Genomic DNA, 12,612 nt, shown 5'->3' with positions numbered 1-12,612 from the left:
TGGAAAATGAGAGGTAGTTAACACCGTATATGATTAGTTCTAGAGTTGTTCTCAGTTCATATTGTAATCCTTGCATTTCCTTTCAACGATTTAATCCAAATTCAGTATTAATCCATCTGAAAAAACTTACGATGTTTTTACCAAGTTTAAAGCCGATATCTTACCAGGAGAATGCAAACTATGTCCTTCAGATGTTCCTAGATCGATTTAGAGTTTCTTACTGATGATAGCTACATAAATGTATATAGTCTTAACCTTCTTTGTTGTAATCTATTGTGATAGCTGAAGCGTTAAGCTTACTCCTCTTTATATTTGTTCGTGTCTCTTCTTAATTTAGTTAGTAAAGAAGCCAGTCGGTACCGTTAGTTGCTTTAGACAGCTGTAGGAAAAATATAAAATAAAGTTAATATGAACTAAAGCTCTTTGGTAATAAGTAGTATGTAGTGTGGGCAATATATTGCAGTACGCTGACAATGCCAATAGCCGTAGACATAACAACAATTAAAATGAGTAACAGAAATTTCGTTTGATTCATTACTAATCCATATAACACATGTAACACAAAGTGCTTATAAATAATTTAAACTTTTATATGTGATGTAATAAGACCGTGGCCTACTTAATAATCCATATAACAGAAATTGTTTGCAAACATTTTGCAATTTTATATGTGATCTAATAAAACCATAACCGACGTCAGAATACCCGAATTTCATTTCGCAGAAATCTTCACAAGTAGGTCAATATCTTTCTTAAGTGGACAGGTTTAGAATGTTTTTATATAAAATTTAGTATATAAGACCTGCTTACGGAAAAAAGCATTTATGGTGCAAGGGTATATAAAAGCTTGGGCGGATTTATGCGGGACCCAGAATACCACAATTTTTCATTATATATATCCAAACTTGTTTTGTTCGTCGAATGATATTGAAAGCGGTTCGGATCAGACTACTTTTCTAAACGCTATCAATCATATAATGCATTATTTTAGAAGGATATCAATAAGCTTATTAAGCAAAGTGTAAGGTATTTAATGTGCATGTAGTGCTTTTACTTATTTCATATGATTTTTCTTATTCACTGTTTTTTATGTTGCAGTAAGTTCTTTAATTTGTTAGATCGAGTCATAAGTAACTTCCGCTTTTTTATCAAACATTTACTTTGCTTTCTTTGAATAACAAAATTATATTAATTTAAACGTTGACAGTGAGGTATTCAACCTTTCTGCTACACCTCTTGTTAATTGGCGTGGCCTTTAAAAGGCATTCGTCATAGTGGGAAGGACGTTCCATATCTTAAGTTCGTGCCTCCAGAACGGAATTTTACAAAGCAATTTCTGACTGCCCTTCACCATATACGCTGCATACCTGTTTAGGCTGTCGCCTTAGCGCTATTGTTTGAATTCCAAAAGCATAAATTGCGAACAAAACTGTTTACTTCCAAACAAGCAGAACACAAATAAAAATCTTACCTTTGTGAAAGGCAAGTAATCTAATTTACTGTTTTTTTTTTGCTTTGTCTAATTGTCGAATTAAATTCTGTAGCATCAATCTTTCCATACATCCTCATATGCTATCATTGATAAAGAGCAAAAGATCAAAAAATAATAATAACTCATAACGCTACTGATTATATTAGTGTTATCGTTAAACGTCCAAATTAAATAATCAAGTAATGATGATCTCATATATAGATATATATACCTATAAGACAGAATGGTTAGTGTGCCCATATTATAACATTTGGAATAATAACGCGGTCAAGGTTTATGGAGAAGGATTCTTATGAAGCAGAGAAGGGATCGGACGCTCCCAATCCACTTACGTTACCTGAAATGTACAAATGCATTATCTTTTACATTTGCTTTGGGAGATGGTTTACGTAAGGATAGTATTCAATTTTTCAAAATTCGAAATTAAACGTTTTCATTTTGCAAAGTCCATGGGATGTTTTAATGGAAGAGCGGAAGAGCAGGTACGCTACTTGCGTAGTTCTTTACAACATTTGCGTCCTGAATAAAGTGCAAAATTTATTTGAATATGTCAGCTTAAAATATTCGTTTTTGAGATTTAAGCAAGACATTGCAAAATTATACGAAAATTAACAAAATAACTTTCCATATGCTAATCGAAAGCCAATATTGGGATTGTTATTTTTGTTACCACTGTTAAAAATTAAACTAACTAAGAGCCAAAAACGTAAATGCATTATTATTTGGGCTCGCTCAGATTGCAAGACACCTATGCTTTTTTATTATCTTTATTCAAAACGCAATGAGCAAAAGCAAAAGCTTAATTTTAGGTAAGCTTCTGCTTCACAAATCATAAAGGAGCGGTGAGCTGTTATATCTAGCGATTCTTTACAATTTATGAAGTGTTAGCTAGTATATTAAAGAATAAGTAGTCGCTGACTCATTGTAAAAGAAATAAATATAACTTAGTTGTAATAAAGTGTCTGAGCATGAGATCTGAAATGAATTAAATAACTAAAAATCATATGCGCATACAGTTAAGTGAACTGTTTCCTATATACCATTAGGCATGTTTACGAAGGTCTAAGTAATCAAGGGAAGCAGAGGGAGAATCGGAAATTTTGCAGCTAATTCGTATGACAACAGGCAAGTAAAACATGCAACAGTTACGCTTTAATTATTTGCAAGTATCGCCTTTGCTTTTTCGTGTACAAAACGGAAAGGTAACAGCCAACGCAGGTATTTCCCGGTTTCGTGTAGATGTTTATCTTACAACACTACGGAATATTGTCATGAAACTCTCTTTCAGATGAGTTCGCTTCGTCAGGCTAAACAAACTGTAGAATGATGGTATGGTTCAGCACGGACCGGTTTAAAAATTTAGCGTTTATCACAGTCTAAATGAGGAACTAAACCATTGCGCAAAATCGTTTACACACCATGAGCATCTTCTCAAAGCCGTTTTTGTCCTTGCTATCACTGTCATCAACATATAGCAAACCCAAAAAGTAATTTCATGCGGAAAGATGCCACAACATCGGCAAACTAAAACGATCGCAAACCGCGTCTAAACTTTTACAATTTGTTGAACAAATGTGAACATCCGTTTAGGAACGAAAGCACTATCCTTTCCCTCTATTTTCAATACTTATTACAAAAATAAAACAAAAATACATACACAGCATTTTTCTAGTCCCTTCCATAATATAGTTGTATATAACAAGATTTTATTGTATTTCTTTTTTCGAAAAGCTCTTTTTCAGAATAATCTATCCATTGATAAAACAGCATCCAAGAAACACACAATTTTTTACCAAATAACATCTCTTTATCTAATGCGTTTATTTTTTAATCATTTTAAATAAAGTTAAGTAGCACTCCACATATTTTTAACAGACTTAATCCTTCGCTTACATTGAATTTCGACGTCGAAGATTTTGTAAACAATCACTAACTCATATTAAATATTAGCTATTTTGAGGCTAGTCCTTTATAATATTCGCTGTTGCATTACGTTCAGAAGTCCAATTTGTCAAAAGTTGATAAATTATGAAAACACGAATCAAAGTATCGTCTTCTAGATCAGCTTAAATCAAAACGAAATTAATTTATCGGTTTGTTAGCGACTTTACCCAAATTTAGGGTTAAATTGTTTAGTTTTAGTTCTTGATGACGTGCAAATATTAACGCATTCAGATTGCATGCATTCTGATCATTTTCATACCCCTCGCTTTGCTTTTTCATAATGTATGTAACAGCCAAAAGGGAACTTCAGAGGCCCTATAAAGTATGTAGATTCTTCACCAGCGTGAAATTCTGAATTGATTAAACCATATTTGCCCATCCGTGGGTCTCTCCGCCTGCGTGGCCGTATGGTATTTGTTGTTGCCAGTCTTGGCCAGATTGGCCAAAGGAGAAGCCCGCAGGCAAGTGTAAGCCGAATGCAATTCCTTTTTTCTTAACAAAAATTTATTGGTTTTTGCTCGTTATTCAGAAATTTATTTTACGAAATACTCTGCTCTGTACGAGCAAAAATGTGCAAAAGTGGCCACATAAAGTTACAAGTGATTAAATTTTATTTTTTTCACTTTTTGAGATTTTATGTTCATTTATCATAAGACAAATAAGCCAAAATGTTTGCTTGTTATTTGGTACATTCCTCAAGTGAAGTTATTTTATCTGCCCAAAAATGGATTAATCCTAACATGAATACGGTAGACACCGCGACCTGATGGATTAATTTGCCCTTAATAATATCAGCGATAAGGGTATTAAACGAAAGAACTTTTAGAGTAGAATGCGATAATGCGTTCTTATTTGTTTCACTTGCAAAAGGCGTGTTTCAAAAAAACTAATACAATATATATTAATCAAACTATTTTCCACAATTTTCTACGACTTCTTCTCATCTTTCCGGCAACATGGTTATGCCGCTACGAAAGAATAATGCTGTGTGGCAGCGATCGAATCACGAACCTATTTTCGCACTTTCAGCATTTCGAACTCACGTCCTAGCTAAGCCATGCTCCATCGATTTGAACCAAAAAGCGCTATTTATTTATTTAATTATTTTTTTACTTATTTTATTTACCTATCCATGAAACTCAACTAAATCAAATTGTCGAGTTCAATTCACTCTTAAAGTAAATCTTATATTAATTAATATTAAAACCTAGTATAAGTATAATAAAACAAATAAGAAGGAAAAAAAAGCATGTGCACAACTAGCATAGAGCCACACCCACAACCAGTACAGGACCAAACTGCAAATGAACCCCTAAGCCATCGCAAACATGCAAAAGCTTGGCAACCGATAGCAGTAAACAACAATTAATTTTCGAATCATAATGCCTTATTGAGGTTAAAAGTTAGTTTAATTACGACGTAGGTAAATCGCGCGTATTTAACAATGTTGCTTTAATAGACTTTAAAAAGTCCGATAATTAGAGTAAGTGATAGACGCCACCTGGGCTTCTGCAAATAACTCTTAGTGGGTTAAATATCTCATAACTATATTTACATTGCCTATGCTTAATCAAGACAAAGTGTCTAGAGATGCGATTAGGGACATTAAAGCTTATCTCGCTGGGTGCAGCAGGTATTTTCGAGCTGCAACAGTGTGTCTTGCAGCGTGCGCCCGAGCGTTATAATGTAAAAGGATGGATTTGCATCCGTTACGTAATAACAGTTTCTCTCGGTTTTAACAGCTCGTAATACACTACACCTTGCTGATCCTAACATACATACAGCATCCCGCTTCAGTGTCGATGTGGATGGCTTTCCTGGATTAACCCATGACTTTTTGATTGGGATTGAAGCAGTAGATTTATTTTTCACCTTTATTTACAATGCCTAAAAGAAAATTCTTCTCTTCTTTCTTGGCAAACAAAAAAAACCGCGATGTTAAAACGGTTTGAAATGACATATTTCCTTCGCATGTAAACGCGTACAAGCAACTGATTCATCAACCGCTAAGCTGTTCGAAAGTTCTTTGAGCTGGGTTTTCGTCCAAGAAGTTTTGCAGCTCATTGTCTTCGAACTTTTTTTTCATTGATGTCAAAATTATCACGTTTAAGCTACTGTAACCAAATCTACAATTGGGGTATGACGGAGCAGTGTCAATTTATATACACTCAATAACTCAATGATTCTAAATAGAAAACTGTTATTTCATTGTGAGAGAGGTGAAAATCGTCGAATTTGATTGTTGTGTCCATTGATTCTTCGCATTGCCAATACATGTCGCTGATCAAAACATATGCAATCACCTAATATTAGTTTGGGGAAAAAGAAATCCATTATTTTTTCGGTAGATGGCTGCACTGATAGATTTCTCGTAAAGTATCGATCAAACAATTTCATAATTATGCTCGTTGGAAAGGTGACATTTCGCAGTAAAAAAAATTCTTTTGCTGTTTTTTGTTTGGTGCACTCAGTTGTGAGTTACAGCGTGTTAAAAATGGAAGTGAACAAAGAGAAAATTCGATACATTTTACAGTTTTTCTTTGACAAAGGCGAAAATGCAAGCCAGGCGGCTAAAATTGTGAATGGTGTTTATGGTTCCGATATTGTAACAGCCAATTATGTGCAATTTTGGTTTCGTAGATTCCGTTCAGGAATTTTTGATGTTAAAGATGCACCTCGCACAGGTAGGCCGGTCGTCGAAAATGTCGATAAAATCGGAGAAATGATCGAAGTTGACCGGCATGTTAGCAGTCGTAACACCGCCCAGGAGCTAAAAATCGACCATAAAACAATTTTAAACCATTTACACAAACCTGGATTCAAAAAGAAGCTCGATGTTTGGGTGCAACACCAATTAACAGAAAAAAACATGATGGATCGAATTTCCATCTGCGAAGCCTTGGCCAAACGGAATGAGATAGACCCATTTCTTAAACGGATGGTGACTGGAGATGAGAAATGGATCACATACGATAACCCTGTGCGAAAACGATCGTGGTCAAAGAGCGGTGAAGCACCTCAAAAGGCCAGGAAGGTTTTGCTATGCATTTGGTGGGACTGGAAGGGGATTATTTATTATGAGTTGCTTCCATATGGCCAAACGCTAAATTCTGATCCCTTCTACCAACAACTGGACCGTTTGAAGATAGCGATTGACCAGAAACGGCCAGAATTGGCCAACAGGGTAGTAAATAGTTAACATTCAGATGAGTATAAAAAGTTAGGTAAAAGCAAGCCTGGAACTGACTCAAGATGGAAGCAGCTTCAAGTATCATTGCTGTATTTATATTCGGTATAAATTCGAAATTCTATACCTTACTCCCAGTTCGTAATAGCTCATCGATTCATGCCCTTTAAATTAGAAAATTATCAAATCAAAAAGTAAATTTTGTGTGTGGCATAATCTTTCCTATTTTTAAGCAGACTTGCGCTGACAACGCAAATTCAAATGTTATCTAATGTAGCCTGTACAATAGCAGTAAAAGATTATAAGAAAATTACAATAATGTTTAGCCTGATTTGTAACGATCTTAAAGGTGCCATACTAGGTGGCTCATCTGTACAAATTATTTCGATTAAGAGGAAAGGCTTGTTTATAACTGAAGTAAGATGTCACAAAAATTCCTCGAGTTGTTGCAGTTTTTATTCTGCTTAATTATTCCCAAAAGAAATTTGAGTCGTATAATTTGTGAGAAAATTTTTTCTTTCCACTTCTTTCTCTACTGCATTCTGTCCCTTTTTCTTAAGATATCCTTGGCCGTACCATCATTTGTACGAATTTCATCGAGTAATTAAAGCCATGAAATTCACCCCAATTAATACCAGTACCAGTTCGACCATTGATCACCGTTCCGTTCGGATAATAAAAGCCATTCAAATTGCTAAGATATTTTATGATTAGTCTACCAATGAATTGTTAAGACCTGCGAAAATACTCACCTCCATTGACAGGATTCGTACCACCATGCCCCTTTTTTACCTTGAGCACAACTATAATTATCAGCCTTATCGTTATCCTGATCTTTGGTACTAAATGGATAACTTTTATGATAGCCGAAGGAATTACCAGCGTTTCCACTGTATACACCAACGTCTTTTAGCAAATACTTCTCTGTTTCATTGCCCACCACAAACTTATCGTACTTGGCGTATTTGGTGACATTGTCAAAGTCTTGCAATACTATCTGTAACTCATAAGTCCCTTGGGTACTTGTCAGCATATGTAATCTATCTAAACCAATCCAATATTCTCCATCGACTTGTCCGAAACCCTTTTTGTAGTCCGACCAGTCGCGATAGAAATCTACCGAACCGTTAATACGCCTCTGTATTATAGTCCATCCACCCCCGTCGGTTTTGTCATCACAAGCCACCAGGAAACTTTCTCTATCATAGTTTAAGGGTTGTATACGGCAAATACTATTCCAGCAGTACTCGGTGTTGTATTCGGCGCAATTTGATGGGAGAACACGGTCATTTCTGGAAGTCAAACATGTGAGTTTCTGCTGGTCGAAACGTACATAAATAGTAGGAGTAGCCGTCGCTAATAAAAACCGAAATTACTTTTTTTTCTTTTATTTCTAATAATTTTTTTACCTGTTTTCCCTAGTCTATCATTTATGATCTTTAGGCCACCTTGGTTTTCTTGTATTGCTTTCAGTAGATGGCTCTCTTCCTTTAATTCTACATCAATTCTGTTAATTAAAACATCGGTTACATTTCGTAAGGGTTTCAATTGTCCTGCGACGTCTTGCAAAATAGCCTGCTGTGTGCCATTAAAGAAAGACTGTACTTTATGCACAATTCGATCCTCTGTTGCCAAAAAGGATTTCATAATTCATCTTATTAGGTAATTAAATTTTCATACCGGTTTTTTTCAGTTCGTCCGACGAAAATTTTAAAATTGAAAATGTAGATGCTGATGTGTTTGACAAAATTTCATCCTTTTTCAGCACCTTGTCTTTTAAATGTTGTAAACTAATTTCAATGTCGGTTACTTTTTCATACTGCTTTAATAGAATCTCATTGGAGTTCTTTATAGTCCGCAGGGCTTCAATATGTTGCGTCTGGAGAAGCTTATGAGTGTTTTCATTCATATCGACTACCATGTGAAAATTGTTTTCAAACAATTGCTGAAATTTTTCCAAACGATGCTCCAACATCTCGATACGTAATTTGAAAATCTCATTGTTCGCCTTTATTACGTCCAACTGATTCAGTATATAACTGCACATGGCAACTTCCTCATCTGGACTATTAAGCTGAGATAATAAATAATTGTGAAATCCTTATCAATCAGTGTTTGTGTTAAACGTTCAACGTACTGCGGAACAATCTCGCCAAAGCAAAACCAAAGATAAGGCATACGCATAATAATTCATTATGGATTTTTCTGCTTTTGCTTCTCTTTTTTTTCTGTTGTATTATTTCAAATTCGTCGTGTTTTAGCGCCAGGTTGTTGCATCGCCAGTGGCTATTGAATCAATGAAATAATGCTGTTTATTGTTTTTAAATATAATATAATTTATAGTTCATTTCTGAGTCAATTTCTGCCTAACAGTGCTGGAGTGATAAGGGGTTTAATCGGTTTGAATAGTGTTTTAGATATGCATTCTTAATAATAACCGGATAATCTCGCGTATTAGTGGCCACGAATATTTGCACTGAATGTAAACTTAATCTCCTTTTTGTAGGTTTTCATACCTCTTACATAAGAAAGCTGTAAAAAGACATTGGCTTTTATATCTACCATCGAAGAATGCTGGTTAATATGTTTGCAACAGCCAAGAAGAAGAAACCATCGAAGAACTCATAAAGTACATATATTCTTGATCAGGATTAAAGCATTAAATAGCATGCTCGTTTGTCTGCGGTAAACACTAAGACATTGTCTAAAGTTCGCAAAAAGCAATGATGGAAGTGAGTAAAATTCGTCGAAAGATACGTCACCTAAAAACAGTTCTGCTTCAAAGAAAAAAAAAAAAAAACGCTTAGTTACTCTGTATTCATTGTTGATTTAGGTAATCCTATAGAGCGTAACGCTACCATCTGCCTTCCTTCCTTTCTGTCTAACTATCGAACTACTGCCTTCAATATTTTTAAAGCTACACTTGTAGATATGTACGCACGTATCATTGCTGAGATAGCCAATTCGAGAGATATGAAGGGGTTTTAAATTTTTCTCTCACAGACACTCCACAGATATCTACATCTACAATAAATACACTTGCTTTACCGTTATAGGAACAAATGGATAGGCGAAGCCTATTTACAGAGCGAGCAGATCATAAGCTCTGGACCATTGTGTACCCCACCCTACCTGTGGTCTCCTTCGGGCGATGATTTGCAATTTATCGAATTTATCAGTCATTCAGTTTCAGTCAATTATTTCAGTTTCATTTTTGTTAAATAACTTTCAAATTGTTTTACAACGCTTTAAAATATTTATATGTTTCACAATTTAGAAACAGGTTCTCACACCGAACACAGCTAAATATATCTATCAACCTTGAAAATACCCTTCAATTCCGCACAGTAATTTCACTCCATTGTCCAATTTCGATCTCTTTGTTTTTCCTTTTTTTTAACTCTGCTCTACGTCTTCTTCTTCTGTTTTCTTTTCTTCAGGCAGGCCGACGTCTCATTCCTGCCAGTTACCCTGTTCGTCACTACATTTTCTGCGATTGAAGCTACCAAACTAACATTTCACAAGGCTGCTTTGCAGCCAATGTTGTGGAATAAAACTAAATATTATAAAAGTCAATAGGAAAATAAAAAAAATGTACAAAGTTCATAGTTATAGAGTATCGAAATCTCACCTTTTTCCATTCTCTTTACATTTCTCTTTTTTCTAAGATGAACGTGGTGGCTATAAAGCATTTCGTCAAAGTCGAATGTCATTTTCTTGTTGAACTGTAGCAACTTGAAAGAACTGCAGCGAACTTAAGTTCTACTCCTGAATTTTCGCGATAACCGAGACGTTTTAAAAAGTAATTTGACTAAACCTCGATATCACTTTGATTAAAAGTGTGGGAATTCCCCACGTTTTGCGAGCGTTAGAAAACGGTTGTCGTCTCTTGAGATTAAAAAAAAAAAAGTAAACAAGTAGAAAAATTGTATTCTGGTATGACCGAATCTTTTGTACCCATCTCCGTAATACTCAAAAGAGTTAATTATCATACTTTACACTATTGAGTAGTCGCGGTTGATCTTTCTTATTTTCAGAACAAAATATGTATTGTTGTACTTTATGTGTTCACAGTTTTTGTTACACAAGCGTACGGGCGTGTTCTTGTGATAGCTTGGATCGTTTTCGAACCGGAGAATCTTTACCACGATAGCACGTAGCTGCGCAGAAAAACAGATGAACTGAGGAAAGTGCTTAAGGGCATTCCGAAACTGCCCAAGAATTTTTATGATTTATTTTTGGAAATTTGCTTCTGTGCGTTATAAATATTTTGAAAAACAAAATAAAATTTTGACAGGATGATCGCATGATCCTGTCTCCTAATCAGTGATGGTGGCAATATGTAGATTAAGCCTATTTTTACAGCGCGGAAGAATTCTAATGGGACCTCATGGCAGATCGCGTAAAGCAAAGAAAAGAAAATTTCACTGAAGAAATTCTATCCGATCAACATTGATAATAAACTGCCTAAACAATGACAGAATATTCCAGAATTTGAACGAGGTTGTATAATGTATAAAAAAGATAACATAGGGTCTAAATGGCTCCCCTGAGGAACTGTCAATTAGATCGAGATCTCCCGAGTTAAATAGCACTCTTTATATGCGATCAATAAGGTAATTGAAAAACCACAGCAACAAATTCTCAGGGAAGTACTGCTTTTAGTTATTAACTTTTTTACAACTTTGTCGAGTCGACGCGGAAGATCCGCTGGTCGTGCATTATGAGTATTCAGAAGCGGCACAGTATCTTGGGATAGCCAACCTCTTTGTAGAATACTTTCAACGATCTTACTCTATTACTGATTATTTTCTTATATTGGCATTATTATTATCATCATTATTATTAATTTGTTTCTTTCTTTTTGCAGTAGTTTTAGTTTAAAGTTTAAGTTTTGGTTGGTTTTGAAGTTTCTTCTAGTGATTAGTTGAAATTTTTTTTATAACCAATTTGAAATAAATAAATAAATAAATGAATACGACAGGAACTCAGCATGAGATTTTTTATCAACCTGCCAAGTATCTTAAAACATGTCATTAAAACAAATTCGGATCACTACCCTTTTGCGCTAATTTCGCAATGTAAGATATCTGGCTAACATTTTATAGCCCGATACATAACTACTTCTATAACAGATTCATGCTTTGTGAGATTTAGCCTTCAACAATTCTTACTGCATGCTACTTGGAGCCCTAGTTCGAGAACCGTTGTAACTGTTTTAGACTCTGTCGCGGTACACTGCTGCAGTAAGTTTGCTTTATACTCGGAGTATCCAATAGTGAGAGGACCCAAACTTTCATTCTAAGAAAATGGTGTTAGGAGGACATTGTCTACCAATTCAAGTTTCATAGCAATTTCAATCTTTGCTTGCTCCAAAGCGTGGACTCGCTCCACATTCTATTTCTCTAACCATCAGAGCTCTAGGTAAATTTTTATCTCCAAAACAACTTGGTTCACTACTATTAAGATTAACAATATTGTAACGTTGTTTGATCAATTCATTACAAAAATTGTATAGATATTTTCATAGGAGTATCTTGCATGTAAAAGTTTTATCACTAACATAAAAATTACATTCTTAAAGCATGAATTGATAGAAATCGGTATTTTTATTCATATTTGATTAGAAACTAAATTGAACTACAAACCCATAATTAGTCCAGAGTTATGGTCATAGGGAGTCTCAGAGATTATTAATTCTGTGCGCTCACATTAGAAAACGCTCAATCGAGATGATCCTGCATGAACGTTGTCGTTGAAACTCTATGCAAAGTAGAGAAGAAATGGTTATTATTCAGCATCTGCGAGCTTATGGCTCATGTTAAACTCGTCTAGGAATATAAAACGTGGGTTATCTTCATTAGTCCGTAAAACTATGCTTATACTCTCCATCAAATTTCCCCTATGTCGTACATGAAATTGCTTCATGTGAATCCATTTATTTTATTTAACATGCTTTGGGATTTCATCATTAGTCCGTAAAAGTATA

The 12,612-nt window shown here is 34.9% G+C and overlaps 1 protein-coding gene across 1 annotated transcript; it reads right to left on the bottom strand.

Moving 5' to 3' along the window:
* Window positions 1-307: 307 nt before the first annotated feature.
* On the bottom strand, window positions 308-8,910 carry LOC119638950 (fibrinogen C domain-containing protein 1-like). The gene is made up of 6 exons (XM_038036095.1): window positions 8,761-8,910; window positions 8,304-8,697; window positions 8,033-8,248; window positions 7,376-7,979; window positions 7,200-7,317; window positions 308-379 (listed from the first exon to the last, which is right to left on the bottom strand). The coding sequence occupies exons 1-6, from the start codon at window positions 8,815-8,817 to the stop codon at window positions 338-340; spliced, it is 1,431 nt and encodes a 476-aa protein (XP_037892023.1). The 5' UTR covers window positions 8,818-8,910; the 3' UTR covers window positions 308-337.
* Window positions 8,911-12,612: the final 3,702 nt, after the last annotated feature.

Source organism: Glossina fuscipes, unplaced genomic scaffold (assembly GCF_014805625.2).
Source record: "Glossina fuscipes isolate IAEA_lab_2018 unplaced genomic scaffold, Yale_Gfus_2 111, whole genome shotgun sequence".
NCBI classification, from domain to species: Eukaryota; Metazoa; Arthropoda; class Insecta; order Diptera; family Glossinidae; genus Glossina; species Glossina fuscipes.
Note: the sequence above shows the minus strand (reverse complement) of the source record. Positions and strands in the feature narration are given on the sequence as shown.